The 18,694-nt window shown below is 44.9% G+C and overlaps 1 protein-coding gene across 1 annotated transcript; it reads left to right on the top strand.

Moving 5' to 3' along the window:
• Positions 1-1,368: 1,368 nt before the first annotated feature.
• On the top strand, positions 1,369-18,181 carry LOC8039143 (probable ATP-dependent RNA helicase DDX27). Its single transcript, XM_002413165.3, has 18 exons — positions 1,369-1,512; positions 1,807-1,950; positions 3,004-3,067; positions 3,204-3,274; positions 3,360-3,443; positions 3,881-3,986; positions 4,700-4,873; positions 5,553-5,703; positions 6,138-6,237; positions 7,677-7,818; positions 9,982-10,217; positions 11,208-11,290; positions 11,528-11,622; positions 14,851-15,057; positions 15,882-15,952; positions 16,277-16,406; positions 17,800-17,890; positions 18,035-18,181. The coding sequence occupies exons 1-18, from the start codon at positions 1,465-1,467 to the stop codon at positions 18,129-18,131; spliced, it is 2,094 nt and encodes a 697-aa protein (XP_002413210.3). The 5' UTR covers positions 1,369-1,464; the 3' UTR covers positions 18,132-18,181.
• Positions 18,182-18,694: the final 513 nt, after the last annotated feature.

Here is an 18,694-nt window from a genome sequence, read left to right as displayed (position 1 = left end):
TGCCAAGTATGGCGTCTAGGACGACCTCTAGGACAATGTCGAGGACGATGTCAAGGACGGCGTCTACGACAACGCTGAGGACGATCTTTCGGACAACCTCAAGGGTGACGTCTAGGACGACGTCAAGGATGACGACGTGACAAACTATGTTTAGCACGACCTCTAGGACGTCTGGAAAGACACCTATAGGATGACGCTTAAGGAGGCTGTGGCGTATTTGCGTGGACGGCCACGTTTGTCTGCGGAAGCCGCCGTAGATGTAGACGCTGCTGCCGATGTCGAGGCCGTAGATGTAGACGCGGACGCCTCACACTCCATCGCACGAAGCACGCAAAGAGCACAAATAAGTCTGAAGTGCACCTATAGGCTCCTTGCACATGACGTCATTTCCGATACCCTCCAGAGAAGAGGGGGAGAAGGAGCTCCCCTCTTATCAGGACCCTCCTTTGTGCCTTCCGGATTTGCACAGGCGTCGCTATTCTCCTCCCAGAAGATTATAGAAGATTAACCCGTCACTCAAAATTCTTACAAAAGCAGCTTCCCTCTCCTCCTTTTACTTGGTGTGCAAATGTGTGCGATGTGACGTCAATGCAAGGAGCCTATTGCACACGCCGCCCCGGCGGTGACATCACGGTCCCGTACTTGAGCGTGTGCGGCGCATGCGTGATGACGTACTTTATGGCCATCTTTCGAGCACGACGCCGCCTTTTCGCGTAATGGGGCAAGTAAGGTTGTCCTAGAGGTCTAGGACGATCTCTAGGACGACCTCAAGGACGACGCCAAGAACAGCGTCGTCCTTGAGCATACGATTGAGCGGCGCGTGCCGCTCAATCGTATTTTTATGGCCATATACGCCGCTTTTTCGCTCAACTGGACAAGTAAGGCTTTCGCCTCAAAACAATACATCAAAACAGTTGTTAATGGCGCACTATACGTTAACAGCGTTGTCACACGTAGTGCGAGGCAAGTGAGGAAAGCATCTCAAAAATTTAAAATGCAAAAAAAAAAAAAAAATCGTGAAATTATTTTGACACGATATTTACAAAACCGAAACCGATTTCAACAAGTCCAGTCTTACAACGGAGGATCGGAAGATGCTCATCAGGTTATTTGCCGCCATCAATGCGATTTTAGAAAATAACTGCTGACAATGGGTACGCAGTGTTTGCTTATCACCGGCCCCGTAAGATTTTAAGGAATTGATCACCGAGTCATTTCACATACCTACCGCCTTCCCTAATCCCAAACAAACTTTGTCCAATGTTTGGAACTTAAATTTTCAGAGAGATAGGTTGGAGCCATTTTTGGCCACCTGCGCAAAATGAAAGAACGATGATAATGATGCCATTTAGGCGCCACCAGCGCCACCGCATTCCGTCACGGCGTTTGTCTGGTTTGTCTGCACGTGTGTGGTTACTGCATGGTCTATGATTCTGTAGGTCACTTTGTTTTGAAGGTATAATAATGACCACAGAACCAGATTTGTCCGATGAAAATGACAGCGACGAAGAGGTGAATATGTTTCCTCTTGTCCGCATGCCAAATCGGTGGAGTTTTGCGTTTAAAACCGTCCAAATACATCGCACTCTTGCTGATCCTCACGTAGTAACTGTAATTCAGTTTTGTGAGTGGGATCTAACACCGAACTTCGGTGTGCATAATATTCGAATCCCCTGAAGGGTGTGTCTGTCAGTGTTCTACGTAATTTATTTTGTATTGAGAAGAATATCAGAACAAGTGCACTGTCTCACGCAATCTTAAAACGATCACGCTTGTTGACGCTGAGCTCTCGATTTCTTCGCACAGTTCGAATTCTCCCCAAAGTTCAGTTTCGTGGACAACGCATCTGAGTATTTCCGCGACACCTGGAGCGACCTGACGAAGTTAGTCAAAAAGAAGAAAAGCGTCAAGATTGACGAAAAAATATCAAAGGCCATCGAGAAGAGAGCTGTAAGTTACCCTTGTAGCCTACAATCTGAAAGCTGCGGTCTTTAGCCTGTAGTCAAGGCATGTTACCTTACATTTTGACGCAACTCGAGACTGGGGAATACGAAAGGTGACACCAAGAGAAGGAGAACATCTCAAATGCAGCTAAAATTTGATTGCAGACTAAACTGTCAAGCTTCTGTCTGCAATAAAATTTTAGCTGTGTTTGAGACGTTCTTCTTCTCTTGGTCGTCACCTTTCGTATTCCTCTGTCTCGGGTTGCTTCAAAATGTTCAGTATACAACAGCTCACTCGCACCCTTGCATTCTGTTTCCATGTTACCTTTTCAGGGCTGTAGTAATTAGAGACGTTATGTGATGTAATCGAACAGAGACAGTTAGCACGAACAATTGATCACCTGTTTTCTCTTCTAATTGAAAGGCTTTGGTCAAAACTAATATGGTGGCTAATGCTCATGTCTAAGATGTGAATTTAATGCTCTTCAGTCCCCTGTCTGAGTAAAGTAAGGGTAAGTGACTGTGTCATGTTTGTGCTAACTGTACATTGGATAATCTGGTGACACCTTCCAATTTTGGACTATCTATGGTCACTGACCAAGGGAGAACGACCGGGAGGAACTTGAGTTGTTCAACATCACCCACATCCGGCACGAGCTTTCGACCTTCTACAACTTTTCAGCGTTTCGTCCACCTCGAGTGCATGCTGGAGTGTAAGCGTTCACAAGACACGCCTCGCCGTTCTCACTCAATCAGTGACTATAGTGCACGGATATCAGCAAATTTTTATCGCTTGTCAGTCATTAATTGTAGGTTGCTGCTGAGCGTACGTTGACAAAAAGAAGTTGAGAAGCAGCTGTGCAAACCGTGGCATTCTAAGTCTTCAAGAGACATGTTGGTATATCACTTCCTCTCTGCTCTGCTCCTCTTGCTGTCATAGACCTTGAGAAGGCAAAGCATGGTGACTCCTAAGGCCGCTTATACTTTCCTTTCTTGAGAGGCCGATCTTGGGAGCAACTTAAATATTTAGGTATACATGTCTGTTTTTTACACATTTCAGGGGAAGAACCACCAAGAAGTGAAGCTTGACAAAAACCTGCAAGATGAGACACAGGACATCAGAGGTAAAACGGCCGTGTCATTTGGAAGCCTGGAGTGCTTTCGTTATGAAGTATTCTGCGACATCTGTCTACATCCGGTGGATTCATTTGATAAACTGTAGAGCTAGTAATAAGTACTGACAAATGTATTCTCCGACAGACACACTCAAGACTAAAAAGAAGAAAACAAAGGGTTCCAAAAGGAAACAAAAGGCTGCAGGAGAGGCAGAGGTATGACCCGCATCTTTGATTGAGAGCAGGACGAACTGTAAGTGCCTGCTGTCGCTGCATTCCAATGGTACCCCACTCCTTGCAGGATGAAGAAGACGTCACGAGTGCCTTTTTTGGGGACGAGGACACCTCTTTCCAACAAATGAACCTGTCGAGGCCTTTACTAAAAGTAAGGGATCACTTGTTTCTTGGCAAGCTTAGAGTAGCAAACCTTTTTTCAGAATCTGGCAGTCTGGCAGCCCTAATTGACCTTTAGACATCACTCTAAATAACTTGACAAAGCGTAGTCATTTGGGTATGTTGATTCTGGCTTCGAGCTTCTAAGCTTAGATTTGCTGCCAAGATAAAATTTGACATCATATATGTTTCTAGATGAAACAGTTTGCCCTCTGCTGCTTAGAAAGGTCTATTCTATTATGGACTACAACACCTTTCAGAATTAAGAAACAGCTATCTTTCATCAAAGTTTGCCCAACTATTTGTTTGGGAACTACTTTTCTGATAAATACATTTCCAGAAAAGAAAAATTATATATACTAGTGTGAAGCTAGGTCATCATTGATCTCGATAATCTCCCAATTCACACCACCCTCTTACTTTTCACAGGCCCTCACAGCAATGAACTTTGTGTACCCGACACCGATCCAGGCTTCCACCATACCCATGGGACTTCTCGGCCGCGACATTTATGCATGTGCAGCCACGGGAACAGGTCAGCCCTCAAATCCACACGGGAGCTTTCTGTCCCAATCTCCTCAATACACCGTGAGGCAGAGCCATAACAATGCCACCTTTTGGTGTCACCAGAGTTACTGAATGCCCCCAGGGTACCGCACAACACGGTATCCGCTTGAGCTGGAGAATCGAGTTAGTCGAGCTTTCTGATTGGCCAGTGTTGGCCATCTTAAGGCCTGAGAACACAAAAAGTGGAAAATACACTTAAAACATTTATGCCCTGGCTCTAAACAGCAGGCAAGCTCACGACCAGTTGGAAGGCGACAAACACGTCAGTTTTTGCCAGTGGGCAAGTTGCCTTTATAATCTAGTCTGCGCAAGAAGAATGTTGGCTGTTTGCCTGGTAGTGTGCGGGCACTGCCAAGTTGTCCGCCCTGCTTTGGGCGCCAATTTGGGGCCATCAATTCTAGTGCTGCGAAGGGGATTCTGTAACAAAGTGTAGGGGGTTGTGCTACTCTGTGAACATTCAGTGGCTCTATAGTCTTTTGCAGATTAATAAGAGCAGGATGAGCTCACTCTTTCCACTTTTGCAGAGTTACCACTGGAGAGGGGGAAACTACCAATTATGGCGTGCAGAGAGCTTTGTGGGAGAGGCTTGTCTTGCTTTTTATAACCTGCAGCAGGCTATAGATGTTGCGTTTTAGAGAGAGGTAGTGTACAGCGGCGACTATAATGGTGCAATGCTTTCAGGCAAGACAGCCGCATTTATGCTGCCTGTGCTGGAACGCCTGCTGTTCAAGCCCAAGCAGGAGCTGGTGACGCGGGTGCTGGTGGTGGTGCCCACCCGGGAGCTAGCGGTGCAGGTGTACCAAGTCAGCCTGCAGCTGGCACAGTTCACCAACGTCATGATCGCGCTCTCGGCGGGTGAGTGGGGTCGCTCACCCTTGCCCTCTTGACCAAGTCCCTGTCGTGTGCAGTCATTTGGCTTTTTCTTAGGAGTTGAGAAGTGTGGTTTTGGAGATCGTAGCCCAACTGTTTTACAGTAGGAACCGGGTTTAACCTTCATTTTGGAACCGCTTCTGCTACTCGACTAGTTTGTGATATCGGGTTTTGCCGTGAATCTAGGGACCCTAATCGTATGCTGGATCTCGTGGTGTTTTCTGGCACTTAGACCATGTTGGAAGAGTCAAAGTGCGCTTTCAAAGGTATTTTAGTGCTCAAATGACACCCCACGGATGTGCCATTCTTGTCTTCCTTGTCTCCATGTTGCTTGATCTTGTTTGACTTTGTTTTTCTTTGTTTTTTTGGTCCTATATTTCATATGCGTGAATAACAAGTGTCTACTCCAGTTTCCATGGCAAAAGGACACGTCAGTTTTCAAAGAATCCCTCGACAGATGCAGAATTGATTTTTAGATACAAAGGTGCTTGGGAGCCTCATGTTGAAAAACGAGAGAGTGACAGTTGAAAGTTGTAACTGGGGTTAGACTTGGCTACATTCACTTCAGCTCTTGTGGCGCTTGTGCACAGACAGGACTCTAGCCTAGTGGTAACTTTGTGTGGAACCAGTGTGACAACTTGTGGCCCCTCCTCCGTCCATTCAGGTGGCCTGGATCTGAAGGCCCAGGAGGCAGCACTTCGCAGGGTGCCCGACATCATCATCGCCACCCCGGGCCGTCTCATCGACCACCTGCAGAACACACCCGGCTTCGACCTGCACAACATTGAGGTTCTCATACTGGACGAGGCAGACAAGTACGGCTAAGGCCCTTTGAAGGAATCTTTGCTTTGGCTAACTAGGGTCCACAATGAGCACTTTACATTCGTAAAATATGAAATAGGAATTTTTTTTTTTTTTAACGTCCTAATTTTTTAAAAAAGGACTCTTATGAAGCTTTGATATCTTTTCCTACTGCCCATAAACCTCTGCAACAGAAAGACATAAAAAAAAACAAAAAAGACTGCTGCAGTTTAGAACTTGACACATCGCACAAAAGGCCCACTGCCATCCTGACAAGATAATTGGGCGTTGGAGGTGAAGGTCATCTGGTTTTTTGTCACCAGCCTCTGTTTCACTGTTTCTTTAAGCTTGATAATTGTGAGGCTTAAAGTTTGTCTCCGATACTGGCGTGTTTTACGAGTTCTGGAATTGTCCACTCAAGAATGTTGGAACTTCCTCTTTCTTTCAGAATGTTGGACGACACGTTTGCGGAGCAAATGAAGGAGATCATTCGGCAGTGCGCCCCAACGAGGCAGACAATGCTGTTCTCGGCAACAATGACTGAGGAGGTCAGTTTCTTCCTTGACTAATTGATTGCCATAAAGTTCTGAGAGAATGTTTCCCCCCGAGAGATCGCCCATCTCGTTTTTCTGGCTAAATATCTGTAACATAAAAATTCCGAAACATTGCCCACTTCTCGATTCCTGTCGAATGTTACGCGACGTCTGACAAGAATCGCATCAACCGTGCAATTTGCTGTACCGGCACGTCTGACAAGTGAGTTCATAGCGGGTTCCCACATTTTTGTCCGCGACCTGCGCACGTGATATTATGGGCCCCATAACACGCAAGTTCTTCCCGTGTGTATGTTGCATTGTGCGAATCTGCTGCGTCCGCAATCTGCGGTATCCTTTTCCGTGACATCATGTTTATAGCAGATTCCTGCGTTTTTGTCCACAATCCGCTCGCGATCTCGATTCTACACGAGTTGGTCCCATCTGTATATTGCATCGTGAAATATGATTCTGCCGTTGTCGCGATCTGTGGTATTAGTTCCCGTAAAATATGAGTTGGTAGTGGATTTTCGCGTTTTTGTTCGCAATCTGCACGCGTGATATCAGTTCTTGTGACAGGCATGTTTGTAACGGGTTCCCACGTGTTTATTGCACCATAAAACTTGAATCTGCTGCTTCCGCGATTTGCATTATTCGTTCCCATGAGATGCGAATTCTTAGCGGGTTTATGCAAGACTTTCGCACCGTAAAATCTGCTGCATCCGCAACCTGCAGTATCCTTTCCCGTGACACAGGAGTTTGTTGCGAATTCCCGCGTTTTCATCGCATTGTGAAACGCAAATTTGCGGTGTCCGCGGTCTGCGGTATCAGTTCCCGCGTCATGTGGTTTGTAGCTAGTGCCAGGGTGTTTATCAATAATTTTTGATAAAGTTTTACTGTGGCATCCCCAAAGATAGCTCACCCCACCATTTATCACCATTTATCTCTTCATTTTGGGTGGGCATTCTTTCTAAACTTTACAGTAATTCATCAAATTGTAAGCTTACGAAATCCTTCTACTAGCTATCTGGTGATTAACATACAGTTCTATATTTAAGAAAAGATTATTTTCATACAAACCTTTTAGCTGGTGTAAAAACAAAAGCACAACATTCAATGTCACAAACTAAGGATTTAGGATTTCTGTGATATGTCGATTACTACCAGACTTGCTTTAACGGGAGATAACAGTGAACAAACGGCATAGACAGCCAAACAATGTCCTGCCTAGTAAAGACTTAAATTAGGTGGGAACGTTTTGAGCCGCGCTCTTGAGCTACCATCACTGTCGCTCGCCGGCACCAGTGAGACTACCAGGAGCAATGCTGCAAACCTCGTCCCCTTTGGGCATCAGCCCGAGTGCCGTCACTAGCTCACGAAAAAAGTTATCAGGTGCAGATAGCATGGTAGATGTGAATAGTGGGCATTCCAATAAAGGTGGTGGCAATTTTCAGGTCAAAGACCTCGCGGCAGTTTCGTTGCAAAAGCCGGTCAAGCTGTTCCTCAACAACAACACAGACGTGGCACTCAACCTGAGGCAAGAGTTCATCCGCGTCAGGCCGCAGAGGGAAGGCGACCGGGAGGCCATCTTGGCAGGTGTGCACTCGGGTTTTTTGACAAGCTCGGTATTTTTATAGTTTAAGAGTTACAGATTTATTGTTCCTGCTGTAGTCACTCACAAGGTGAGAATGGTAGAGGGGCTTCAGTTCTCCTGCCTCCAACGCAAGTTTTCTATCTTCTACAAGACTCCAACGTCTTGTGCATCTCAAGCGTGCGTGTGCAGCGAAAGGGCACATGGTGCGTGCTGGAGGCCAGGCGTTGGAATGACATGCTCTGCAGTTTTCATTCTGTAAGTGACTATAGTGGAGTCACCCAAAGCGAGATGCAAAAGTGCACCAACTTGTTTCGATGTGATCGCCTCATTTGTACCTCGCATCCTTGGTGATGTTACCAGTTTAAATGGTTACATGTGTATCGACCAGGAGAGTACAAATATTGCTTCGTATCGAATAGGGCCGCAACACTCCTGGCTTCAACGGTGAAAAAAAGAAAAAAAAGACAATATTAGTGGCTTTTTTTTTTACACCGGAAAGGCTACAAATAACGTGGCTCAATTTGATTTGAATCGCTATTTGCACACCCCTGCTATCATTGAGAGCAAGCATAGTATGACAGAAACGAAAGGGAAAGGTGTAAGTTGATGTGAGCTTTTTGTGCTGTGTACTCTATATCTGGCTGAATGACACTCACAGGGGTGGAACGGCTGCGCCATTTGCGCCATTTTGCGCCAGACGCATTTGTCTGCGCCATTCTGCGCCATGTTTCGGAAACTGCGCCACAGTCAATACCTCGCGCCATTATGCACCAAATTGGAAAGCGTGCGCCAAAAAAATTGTATTTTGTCTTGGTTTCGGTTTCTATCGACTCGATTGGCAACAATGATCGCGTTTAGCGTGGTCGGCCTTGCAATCCTTTTTTTCTCTTTATTCTCCCTGTGTATCCCGAGTAGGAAGTGTGCGAAAAAAACTCTGGGTTCGGATTCCAAGCGCTACACCACCTGCCTCTGGATTGTTATTCTTGAACCATAAGCGGTTAAACAAGTCGGTCGAGGTAAGGTCGAGTCGTTAAGCGTCAGATTGCCTGAGGCTCCGAAGCCCGGGATCCGGACGTCAGTCAGTTGAAAACAAAGGAGCAAAAGATTCCTTTGAGCACTTCATCGTTAGAAGTTGGAACCGCATTCCTGCAAGATAAATCGTGATTTGATAGATCTGAAACGCAGTCCGATCCGAAACCTTGCCGGCCAGCAGCTCTCACGCGAGCGGTAGATCTGCTCGGCATACGTTAACCTTGCTCCTGCTTATCGCTTCAAATACGATAACTCCGTTAATCGTAGTCTGCTGCTTCGATATTGAGTTGCACAATAGGATAAACTCGAATTTTGTTGCGATATTGTGTTGCGCAATATGAGAAACTCGAAATTTGTTTCCCTGTTCTTCCCCGCAACTGCACGTTCGTTGCTTACGCACGTCACGTGGTTCGCACATAAAATCACTCTGTCGAGGACGTGCGGACTGTGCGATAAGCGGTGCTGGTTTGCATTTTGAGCAGCTGAAAGCCACTCAGAAATTACCAAGGCTCACAAAGTTCCAAGTTTTCGCATCTGTTACACTGTTATCCCATCTGCCTAGGTCCCTAACCGCTCATGTTTATCTGGGCTGCTAAGCACAACTGAAATTGCCCCCGTGCTTGTCTAAGACAGAAGCTGGAGTGCAATGAAAACTGATCTGAGCTGCTCCTAGCCTGCTCCAGAGTGTAGTTTTAGCTGCTCCCAACCTGCTCCAAAACAGCTGTTTTAGCTGCTCCCGTGGCTGCTCCCAAGCACATTTCATGAGTTCCACCCCTGCACTCATTAAAGCACCTACAAGCCGGCTTACGAGCGAATGATTCGTTCGATGCTCGGGCTCGGGCTGCCCGAAAATTCAATCGTTATAACTGATTATCATTGTATCTGGGACTAGAAACAGCATTTCTAGTCTAAAGTTTTTAGAAACTGATTGTTATAAGCAGGACATCGTTATATGTGATATCGTTCTAAGTGGATTACACTGTATTCTAAGAAAGAGAACCAAGAAAAATTAGGAGTTGCTCGTTCATGCTATCTCCGTCATGCTCTGTGCTCTGGTACTGTCAAGTATTTACTGTGGCAATTCAAGTGAGCACGTCGTTGCCCTTTCCCATCCACTTCCTCCCTCTGCCCAGCGCTGGTCTGCCGGACGTTCCACGACCACACGATTGTGTTTGTGCAAACCAAAAAGCTGGCCCACCGGCTGCGCGTGCTGCTGGGACTCCTGGGCGTGCGTGCGGACGAGCTGCACGGAAACCTGAACCAGGCCCAGCGGCTGGAGGCCCTGCACCGCTTCAAGGAGCTTGAGGTGGACGTCCTTGTCACCACCGACCTGGTTGCGCGCGGCCTCGACATCAAGGACGTCAAGACCGTGAGTGCCTCTCTCAGGTGCCAGACGGTTTGGCTTGGGTCTAAATTGGTGTTTCTGTTCCCGGTGCCATTGTGGGAGAAGCTTATTGTCGAGGGGAAGAAAGATGGCCGAGCGTGTTGACGCATCATGGCTTTGAGTGTGTGGAGCCATAGCTCATGCCACAAAACTTGAAAATCCTAGATTCAGTCCCCACCTGTGCCCGGTTCGATCTACACAAGCATCGTACTGGTGTGTTGTCGTGTATCATTACTGCTCGGTGCACGTTAAAGTCCCCAGATTAGCGGGGGTACTGCACTGGCTAAAGTTCTCATCTACAGCGGGGACATCAGATGCCTATTTGGGCTAACTTCCTGCTGTATAAACATACACACAACACAATTACTTCTTTGTCCCAAAAGATACTCTTGGTGTACTCGTGGGCCACACTTAGTGTTCCCTGCTATTCAAATAACTCGAGCGTAGGCTTTTAGAAACTCACACGCTTGGCAGACCAGCGCACTCTGCACATCTTGCCAATGTGTCATTTGCTAGGTTCACATGTAATTACATTTAAATCTAAAAATTCTCCTCGCAAATATTGTAAATTAATTAACTTTTGTGGGCTCAATGTTTCGCAAATATTTCCAGTTACGGGATTAGGGAATTTTGTGAGAAAATATTTTCACGATTGGAAGTGGTATGGGCCCTATATTTGTTGCTGGAAGGTGGTGTAATCGCACAATTCATTTTTTGATAAGATTTTTAAGCCTCAAAACTAGTGAATATTAGGTTTTCGTGAAAAATCAAGTCCTATAAAATACCAGTCATTACCCATGAAATGCCCCGTGTGCACTTCCCTTTTCTAGCACTCAGTTGTTGCATGTTTTTAATTTGATGCAATTTTTTTTTTTTTTAGTGTCAAATTAGTAATGTTTGCAAGATTCGTATCAAGCTTTATTGGAAAACATATGTTGATGATTGCTCTCATCCACTTTCGTTTGTCTTTCGCAGGTGATCAACTTCACACTGCCTCATACGGTACAGCACTACGTGCACCGTGTGGGTCGTACGGCACGTGCTGGCAAAAGTGGAAGGTATGTTCATGCATGCTTCTCGTTCAGTATTTTTGGCAACTCTTTGAGTCCTTTTGTTGCCTGGTTAAAACTCCTCTGGTTTGCAAACTTTAACAGCACTTTCTTTTGTGTTTCACCTTCATATCTTGGTGCATTTTATTAATTTTGTTCTTTGTGTTGTCCTAATCATGTTCAGAGCTACCTTCCATTTCTTTTTGAACAGGTGAGCTGAATGCATCTTCATGTCTCCCCTTGCAGGTCGGTCTCTATGGTTGGTGAACAGGAGAGGAAGCTGCTCAAGGAAATCGTCAAGCAAGCCAAGACTGCTGTCAAGCAGCGAATACTGCCTCAGGGTAAATCTGAAGCAGCTTATCGTATACTCTGCGTAGTAATCGTTTTTTGTGCCACATTGTCAAGGCAAGCGAATATTATGTTTTAGAGCGCAGCTTTTAGGCGCTGATTTCCACATACAGTCGACTCATTAATTAAAACTCAAGGAACCCGCAAACTTTAGTTTGAAATATGAGAAGTTTGAATTATCAGAAATTTATCTAAGTATGATGTGAGGCAAAGTAGCAATTGGCTGCAGGAATAGCTACACATACCAAGCATATTTTTTACGCTTTCCTCTACACATGTCTATTTATAAGCAGGCACACACATAAAACACTAATGAAGTTAGAGGTGAATAGTGGTTTTGGCCGAATAGTTTCTAATCGATTATCAAATAGTTTCTCCAAGCCTTTTACTGCCGTTGTATCATGCTTAACTCTTTCCTGACCGTGCCCATAGGCCATCGATCACCGGTTATCAATGCTTTCCAAACGCCGTCAAGATATTAAATTTAGTCTGGAGAATTACGTTCCGAAATCTCGTGGATAGCGAAAGAACTGTAGTTTCAATTTCAACGTAGGTTTGAGCTTGATCACAAGCTGGTGGGCTGTCAAAAATAGTCTTGGGAACGGTGGTTGCACTTGTCTAACACAACTAACTGCTTCCATCAGTCTTCGTAACAAAGATGTCATTATTTACATAATTCAACCGTATTGTGGCATATTTTTTAGACCTCAAGAGCTCTGGAGACACTTTAAATTATGTTATAGGCGTCACTTAACAGATGGCTGTCGGTAAGCATCACTATAATTTTGAATGCTGTCCTGAGCCGGCGTGCACATTTTATCTTCTTAACAAGGCGTACAAGAATACTAAATATGAAGGAACATCAAGGCCAACCAAGGTAGAACACAAAGAAAGCATTCTGCTTGGGATGTGAGGTCCACTATCTGTGTTTCACCAATATAAGCATTCCTTCATTGAAAAGCGTAGGTGTTGCAGAAGCTAACTCTCCGACGAACCAAAAATAGACGTCAGTTAGATTACAGTAACTTTCAGAAGTAATAGCCGTGGGTGTGGGGAACATTTTGTATATTCTGAATTTTTCTTTGATTTGTCGTTTAATTTGAATAGCTGTAGAAGTGTCGGCACTTACATGGCTTCCACACATACACTCGGCATCAAGCCTGTACGAAATATCACGAATGAATTATTGCGAGTTCACTGTAGTGGCGTCACCGTCTGCATAATTGCTATATGTGGGGACGGGTGCCTAAGAGTAACGGTTAGGACAAACAGCTGTTTGTCCTCTCGTGTCTTTTCTTTTTTTTGTGCTCAAGTTTAATTCTAAAGTTCGAGCTGATATGTTTACAAGCTTAAGAGTCCCATAATGCAACACTGCGTGCATTGCATTATGGTACGTCATAGTGGGGGAGACGTGTGAGCGGCACAGAGGTTAATTATAGTGATGCTTACCGACACATTTTTCCGCTAAATTTAGCAAAACAATTGAAAAATTTCCGCTATATTTAGCAGGAAAATTGGAGTCACGTGACCTCAAAACCAATTCAGTTTTCCCGCTCAATTTAGCGGGAAAATATTAGCTAAATTTAGCTCCAAAATTTTCGCTAAATTTAGCGGGAAATCGAGGGAAAATTTCTTACTTAATGGGAGGGCAGCAGGCAAGGAGGAGATGCATATCCTCCCCTCCGTACCCCCCCCCCCCCCCCCCCCCCCCTTCTCGAGCTGTGCTATAATTCTGCATTACAGAGGATTGTCTTTAAACGTCTTTAATTTTTTTTTAAACACCAAAAGACAGCTATTTGAGGTCGCCTTTGGCCCTGGCCAAAGGTGACCTCAAAAACGGTGTTACTTAACCACTGCGGGAGATAAGCGAACACTGCTGACTGGGAAGGACAGCTGTTTTTGGTTCATCGCCCCTTCCTGCGATCACAAGTCTTGAGGATCACAAAATCTAAAACTAACATTTTTTTTGTTTTCTTTTTCTTTTCTTTTTTTTTTTTTCTTTTTTGGCACACCAAAAGTTAAAAAAATTTTATTTTTATCTCATTTGCTATTGCTTTTAGGTGGGCTATCTCCTGGGATATTATGGTATACATATATTTCTCTTTCAAATTCTTTACCACAGTATATTGTCACAAATAAAAACTTGGATTAATGAAACTTGAAATGAATCAAGCAAAAAGCGCCGAAAAAATACAGGGACACAGACAAGGCGCCTTGTCCTGTTTCCCTTCGTCTGTGTCCCTGTATTTTTTCGGCGCTTTTTGCTTGCAATGAACCAACTGGCCCGAATCTCCACTTTATTGAAATGAATGTTTAATGCAGTGAGCTTGTACCGAGAAACATAAAGTAATCAAGACTGTACTTCGACGGAAGGACGACTGTTTCGAGCAGTCGTGCAATGCTCCTTTTGTAAGCGCGTGGGTATTTAGAAGCTTCCAAGCTTGAACAAACAAGGTTCTCGAGTCATCTGGTACATTCCAGTCATGCAAACAAAAGAGAAATAAAAAAGACGAGCGCCGGCGTGGATTAAACCCCAGCCAGCGGCGTGGGAGTCGAGCCTGCTGCTGACTCGACTTTTCGCACGCGGCAATATCGCAAAATCAAAATATCTTGAGAGCTGCGCTCTATTTTCGCATTACAGAGAAGTGTAGACATTTTTTTTAACTCAAACATTTTGGCATCGAGGTTGTTTTTGAGTAAATTTCCAAGGCATCAGGTTTTAGGAGCACAGAAAATAAACAAATGAATGAATGTATAGTAGACTCCACAGTTCTGCAGCCCCTTCCTACTGCGCAAGCACATGGCTTCGTCTTGCATCTCATTCGCACGCGCTCGTGCAAATGACTTGACAGCAAGCATAAGAACTTCTGATACCATATGGAGTTGCTGGTTTCTGCACTCCTGCGGCTGAGGACCATGTCACGAGTGCTGCGTCAGCGTTCAACTGGAACTCTTCGAGTGCTGACGAAGTTATTGGGACAGTGATAGTAGGTAGGACATATCAGCAAATGTGTAAGCACTCTTAAGATCAAGCACATAGGAGATAGTCACGTCCTGCTCGTTCAAGGTATGACGTACCGCATTCCTGTTTTCTTTTGTGGCTAACCAATAACACTCGCTCTGTTTCACGATTAATTTGGTACCTAAATATTTCAGGTAGAGCATGAAAGTGTCGGGATAAGCTGAATGTGGTTTTGACCTTGTTGTTTGCGTGCGCGCAGAGGTGATTGCACACTACCGCGAGAAGATAGCCTCCCTGGAAGAAGAGGTGGAGAACATTTTGAAGGAAGAGAAGGCAGAGAAGGAGCTGGGCAACATTGAGAAGGACGTGGAGAAGGCCACCGAACTAATCAACAAGAAAGCAGCCGACCTGAAGGAGCCCAAGAGGAGCTGGTTCCAGACCCCCAAGGAGAAGTTCAGGGAGCAAGGTACCATAGAAAGACTCCCTGCGTGACTTTACACTGTTGTGTACACAGGGAGGCGCAGTTAGCATTAGAGCCACTGAATATGAATACGCTTAGAGTGTTGACACACCATTCCCCGATTATCTCGCGGGCGCCACCATTTTGTTGACTGGTGCAAAGCAGACGCAATTGGCGACAGTTGCGACTGGAAAATGCGACTTCCCGAGTCGCATTTTCCAGTCGCAACCGTCGGGAGATGTTGTTTTGCTCCATTGTGAACTGTTCTAACATTTCTGGAGGGTGGAAAAGCGTTTCCTGCGATTTCAGATAAAGCCTCAGGCAACTGGCAACAATGATTTCGAGCACCAAGATGGCCGAAGCGTCGTTCTTCTGATGCGTACGTTATCAAGTGTCTCCGATTAGTATGAAGAAGCAGTTGGGGGTTCTCCCTGTCCCCTCTCATAACTGAAAGATTGTACTATAACCTACCACTCTGGTCAATTGCGCCTGTCTCGAACACAAATTAGGGCAGTAAAATCTGATGCTCATGACTATGCCATCGAATAATTTGCAAAAACGTTGTGCTGTCCTGTCCGTGTTAGCCGTGTAAAGCATTGTACATTGTATGTTGTTTGCACCCCTGCTCAACATAAAGGACTCCATGGCTTTGTGGTCGGTATATTACTGAGATGGGTGTATTTCTTTTCTGAACATTCTTGTACCGCATGAAAATGAAGAGATATCTCCAGAGGTATCTCCAACGGTGACTCGAACGCAGGATTGACAGCATATGAAAATAAATAGCTACAAAGTTTAGTAAACTGTGGCTTCCATTTTTCTCTTTGCAGTTCGTCTCAAGCTTGGGGAACACAGCAAGCAGTCTCTCAAGAAAATTAAGATTCCTGCCAGGGCGCAAAACGTGAGAAACAGTCATCCCTTTTTTTAAGTGCTTGAGCAGCTGTCTACTGGAGGTAGTTGCCGTAGTTGCTGCAGTGGCTGTCACACTAAGTAAAGAGTTTTGCTGTATTCACTTTAGGCAACTTAGCCCTTGACTTCTGGCTCCTCGATGGACACATCACTCTTCAATCTGCCACAGAAAGGGGGCGATGTCTTTTAGGCACGTCTCTATTAAAGAGCACTTCATGAGATTGCTGAAATGCACGAACCTTAATATCTTTACTACTATGTTTCTAATTCTCTGGCATTGTGATGAGAGAAATGGTTTTGGAATTTGCCTGTACAGGCTGAGGACCGAGTGTCGAGGGAGCTCGAGAAGACTGCCCAGTTCCAGGCACGGCAGGCCAAGAGGGCCAAGAAGCCCAAGCGGATACGAGCGATCACCGAAGACGACGGCAATAGGAAAGCCCTTCCGTGTGAGCATCTTATTGGAACTTCCTCCTACTCCCTAATGAGATGTCAAATATAGGAGCCTTTCTCTGAATATTTTATGTACCAATGCAAAGAGAGGAAGAAATATGTCGGTGCTTTACAATTAAGTTTGGTCAGCCCACAGGGTCAATGGTCCTGAGGAAATGCCACCCCAGTTTTCTTTCAAATCTCGGACCATTGACAGAAGGGGTCTTTCCACTTAGCCCATCAAGGTTCATTTAGGACAACAGGTCATTGTACTTTCGGATCACGACAAAAGTCGGTGTTCCGTTTTCCAGTTTGGGCCTTACTCTTTGTGCTTTTTAGAGAAAGGACTGTTTGTGTTTTTGTGATAGTGAAAGCTATGGAAGGGTGAAGAGGTGGTGGGCAGTTGAAGCTTCTCTATTGCACCCTTTGCCACTCCACCATCGCACAGTTGGGACGTAGTTTGGTGGATAGGGTGGGATGAATACTAGCTTCCTAGCAAATACCTTCAGGAGTTTATTGGTTTTAAGGTTTTCATGTTTATCGAAGCAACACTTGTTTGCAACTGTTGTTTTGGCTTTAGTAAATTAGTATTGCGAGTGGCGATGGCACCAATGCTGAATCCAGTTGAATGAAAATCGATTGATACAAGTGCATTCTTTTGAATCTAGCACATGTTTACACCCGTATATTATTTATTTTTATTGTTGAAAAAGAGAAAACACTAAAATTAAGCTCTGAATTTTTTTTAATTCGGAATCGAACTAAAGTAAACTTTGATCAACTCTAAATTTTCGGAAAAAAGTAGACTCCAATAAACACTCTCGGAATTTGGCGAAAAATAAACTCCGAAAACTGGAATCCTATTTATAATTGATACTATTGTTAGAAGCAGGCGGCTAAAAAATTTTGAACTCAATTTCAGCTTTACCTTTGCAGCAAGTACCATTGTGAGAAAGTCAGCATTGCATGCTGTGAGCAAAAACATTTGGAGAAAGTGGGCTGCATTCGTGGCAGCAGCGACATAGCAAGCTGGCCTCGCTTCAGGGTACTTTATACGAGGGGGGGGATGCCGGGCAGCACTGAACTGTGTGAATTGGATCTCGAGCTCCGTCTCAAGTGTTCATCACCTTCCTGCAGTCTCAGCTCTTCGTCCATGTTGACAAAATTTCTTGAGCATGTGAGTGAAACTGTGAGGATAGAACAATGAAGGAAAAGATGTCTGCAAAGTTTTAATTGGACACTGAGCATTGGTGCCGCCGCTCAACTTGTTTGGCCATTCCTTGTGCAACAGCTTGCCAAAAAATGAATTCAGTGTCGTTCTCAATAAAGATAGAAGAAAACATCAGCGGGGTTAGTTCATGAACAGGCTGTATTGCTTCAGTCATCTTTACAAATGTGTCTTTATTTCAGCCAAAGGAAAGAAAGGAGCCAACAAACGGAAGAGCTTCGACGCAGAGTTGGCGGACACGAGCCAAAAGGCGATCAAGAAACTCAGATATGGGTGCGTAATTTATCCAATGGCACAAAATTCACCCTTAACTTTTTTTTTTTTTTTTTTTTTGGGGGGGGGGGGGGGTGGCGGGGGCTACACAATTCCCTGCTTTCCCAGCAAAACTAATAGAATAAGTCTTTTTCACTGTCCCAGGCCGTCGTACAAGGAGAAAGTCCAGATGGGCCTGGCCAAGAAGAGCAAGGGCCCAGTCAAGAAGTTCAAGTCCAAGAGCAGATACAGGAGAAAGTAGGCCCATGAGGCACGCTCTTGTAATAAACACTTGTGAATACCAACAACGAATTTGTGTTGTGTCCAACAACTTGTATGCAATCATTCAGAAGGCACAGGTCCAAGGACAGGGTTGGATAAGCATGCACACCTGCAAGACACTTTGATAAGCATAGTTTGTGTGCAATTTGCGAGCTAGAAAAGTGACCTGCAATAAATTCTCCAATTAATTCATTCCGTGTAGGAATATCGTATCTAACCACATGTCTCCCTGGTTTAATGTAACTCTTAAACGCCTTGCTAATAAGAAAAAACGCCTTTTCCGCACTGCAAAGTTGTCTGGCCTCGCTGAGCGCTGGGAGCTTTATAAATCTGTTGTCAATGCTTATAAGGCAGCTATCAAGCAAGCAAAACTGACTTTTTTTAATGTTACCCTTCCTTCAATCTTAGCAAATAGCCCTAAACAATTTTGGAGTGTTATGAACGGGCCTAAAGGAATGGCTGTATCGCTCACTGATGTTGAGGGTATTGACATTCCGAATGCTCAATGTGCACCCATTCTGAACGACGTCTTTGTCAAGGTGT

Source organism: Ixodes scapularis, unplaced genomic scaffold, assembly GCF_016920785.2.
Source record: "Ixodes scapularis isolate PalLabHiFi unplaced genomic scaffold, ASM1692078v2 PGA_scaffold5__190_contigs__length_132052651, whole genome shotgun sequence".
Taxonomy (NCBI): domain Eukaryota; kingdom Metazoa; phylum Arthropoda; class Arachnida; order Ixodida; family Ixodidae; genus Ixodes; species Ixodes scapularis.
This window is presented reverse-complemented; position numbering and strand designations above follow the sequence as displayed.

Excerpts from the sequence above, each read along its gene's own strand:
- LOC8039143 (XM_002413165.3), top strand. The coding sequence starts at position 1,465 with ATGACCACAGAACCAGATTTGTCCGATGAAAATGACAGCGACGAAGAG. Across the intron at positions 1,951-3,003 it reads AGGCCATCGAGAAGAGAGCT|GGGAAGAACCACCAAGAAGT; the intron begins GTAAGTTACCCT and ends TACACATTTCAG. Across the intron at positions 4,874-5,552 it reads CATGATCGCGCTCTCGGCGG|GTGGCCTGGATCTGAAGGCC; the intron begins GTGAGTGGGGTC and ends CCGTCCATTCAG.